This window comes from Pteropus vampyrus, unplaced genomic scaffold (assembly GCF_000151845.1).
Source record: "Pteropus vampyrus isolate Shadow unplaced genomic scaffold, Pvam_2.0 Scaffold352, whole genome shotgun sequence".
NCBI classification, from domain to species: domain Eukaryota; kingdom Metazoa; phylum Chordata; class Mammalia; order Chiroptera; family Pteropodidae; genus Pteropus; species Pteropus vampyrus.
In genome coordinates, this window is record NW_011889133.1 from 492,597 (window position 1) to 494,695 (window position 2,099).

The 2,099-nt window shown below is 53.6% G+C and overlaps 1 protein-coding gene across 2 annotated transcripts; it reads left to right on the top strand.

The window, feature by feature from the left end:
* The first annotated feature begins 540 nt into the window (after positions 1-540).
* On the top strand, positions 541-1,934 carry TIMM10 (translocase of inner mitochondrial membrane 10). Of its 2 annotated transcripts, none has more exons than XM_011379026.2 (3): positions 541-683; positions 1,127-1,239; positions 1,713-1,934. In XM_011379026.2, exons 2-3 carry the CDS (start codon positions 1,169-1,171, stop codon positions 1,912-1,914), a joined length of 273 nt encoding a protein of 90 aa, XP_011377328.1. In that variant the 5' UTR covers positions 541-683; positions 1,127-1,168; the 3' UTR covers positions 1,915-1,934. The 2 variants fall into 2 exon arrangements, with proteins under 2 accessions (XP_011377328.1, XP_023378398.1); XM_023522630.1 differs by having other exon boundaries at positions 547-618.
* Positions 1,935-2,099: the final 165 nt, after the last annotated feature.

The following is a 2,099-nucleotide window of genomic DNA, read 5'->3' on the forward strand; positions in this document are numbered from 1 at the left end:
CCAGTTGGGCCTGGTTAGTACTTGGATGGGAGACCACCTAGGAAGACCAGGTGCTGTATGCATTAAAAAAAATAAAAATAAAAATAAAAACTTACTGATGCCTGAGTCTTACTCCCAGAGATTGATATGTTATGAGGTGAGGGACTGGGCATCGGGATTTTTAAAAGCGTCTCAGGTGACCTTAACGAGCAGCACACACGGAGAACTACTGTTTGGGGACCTACTGTTTGGGGGCCTTCTTCTTGCTCCACGCCTGATTTGTAACCTGGCGTACCTCTCCGGGGGTGGGGACCAGGTTCTTTGAGCTCTGACGCCCTGCCCCTTCTACAGAACCAATACACTCAATCCTCTTGGGGACAGCCCCAGAGATTTGACAACCGGGCTGCAGGCGATCTGTACTCCACCCAAACCTCTATGATATTTGGGTGTCCTCTCTAGCATTTGCAAGTCGCCTCCACCTTCAGCTAGGGCCCGCGGCTCCCTCTCTATGGTAGCCGATTTCCCAGCGCCGCCTCGTTGGTACTTCGTTCCGGAAGCGAGTCTGTATCAGAGAGGAGGCGGGACTTCACTCCCGGAAGTGACCCCACGTGCTTCCGCTTTGCCCTACCTGGGTCCTGCGTAAGTTTCTAGCGTTTACCTGAAGTTGGGGACACCGGGGGCATTGTGACCGGCTTCGGGCCGTGGTGAGTGACCGCTAACATCAAGGCGACCCTGACGATGGCGCCGTCATTTCTGAGGTGCAGCCCCAGGTCCGGGGCCCAGGCGCATTAATTACGCGCATGATCGAACTCTCAGGGCCTCGGAGGTTCAGGCCCAAGGTTTAGCGTGTTTTCGTACCCGTCTTTCGATTTTCTCCTGGATAGAAGTTATCTAGAGGCAATGGGCATCGGGGTCCCAGGGCTAAATTTCCAGCCCCGCTGTCGATGTGCTGTGTGACCTGGGGCTAGGCAGTGTTCTCCTTTGGGGCCTCAGTTTCCACATCTGTGAAATGGGGTGGTTGAATTCAGTGAGGTTAGTGGCCCCCGCCAGTCTGATGCCCTTTGCTGTCTCCTCATCCGCTAGCCCCTGGGTTGGGAAAGTGAACAGGAGGGGTGGGCGCTGACGGTGATGTGATGTTCGCTCCAAGGACCAGGAGGCCAGAAGGAGATATCCACCGTGCGGAGCTGAGATGGATCCGCTCAGGGCCCAGCAGCTGGCAGCGGAGTTGGAGGTAGAGATGATGGCTGATATGTACAATAGGTAAGAGCCGACTCTGCGCTACCTTGCCTTAGAAGCATGATCCTAGGTCATCCTTTCTATTCCGAGAATAGAGGTGGACTTCTGAAAAATGCTTTCCTCAATCTAGGGGAGGCTGAGGCCTGTGCCTATGTGGTCCTGAAACTCTCTGTGCCTTAATTTCCTTATCTGTCACATGGAGATAATGACCATGCCTACGTCGTAGGATTATAAGAATTGCATAACAGATTCATGTCAAGCACTTAACGTGATGCCTAGAACATAGCCAGTACTCAGCTAATGGTTCCTGTTTAGTTAGTGTTAGACGTGGGTTTAGGCAAGGCTCCTCAAGGACCTTCCAAGATGGTTGAGGTGCAAACTGAGGATTCACGCTGCCTTCCTAGGAGGTGAGTCAGTATAGCAGGGCAGGGATGGTTGAGAGTTCCTGGTGTGCCTTGGGATGCTGCTGACCTAACCTTGCCCTTCCTTTCCCCCAGAATGACCAGTGCCTGCCACCGGAAGTGTGTGCCTCCCCACTACAAGGAAGCAGAACTGTCCAAGGGCGAGTCTGTGTGCCTGGATCGGTGTGTTTCCAAGTACCTGGACATCCATGAGCGGATGGGCAAAAAGTTGACAGAGTTGTCTATGCAGGATGAAGAGCTGATGAAGAGGGTGCAGCAGAGTTCTGGGCCCGTGTGAAGCCCCAGGCAGGTGCACCCGGCCCCTTCCCACTTGCTCCCATTGGGTGTCATCTGTGAGACTGCCAGGCCTAGGCTCTCTCTGGAGTCTCCAGGAGCCCAGACTATGGTAGTGCTATCTCCTGGTTGAAGAAGGGGTATTTGTCACACTGGAATGTGACTGCGTACATGTGCATGTGTGTGTGT

Bases quoted from the DNA above. Each gene is read 5' to 3' on its own strand.
- TIMM10 (XM_011379026.2), top strand. From the start codon at position 1,169: ATGGATCCGCTCAGGGCCCAGCAGCTGGCAGCGGAGTTGGAGGTAGAG. The intron at 1,240-1,712 runs GTAAGAGCCGAC...CCTTTCCCCCAG, and splicing joins ATGGCTGATATGTACAATAG to AATGACCAGTGCCTGCCACC.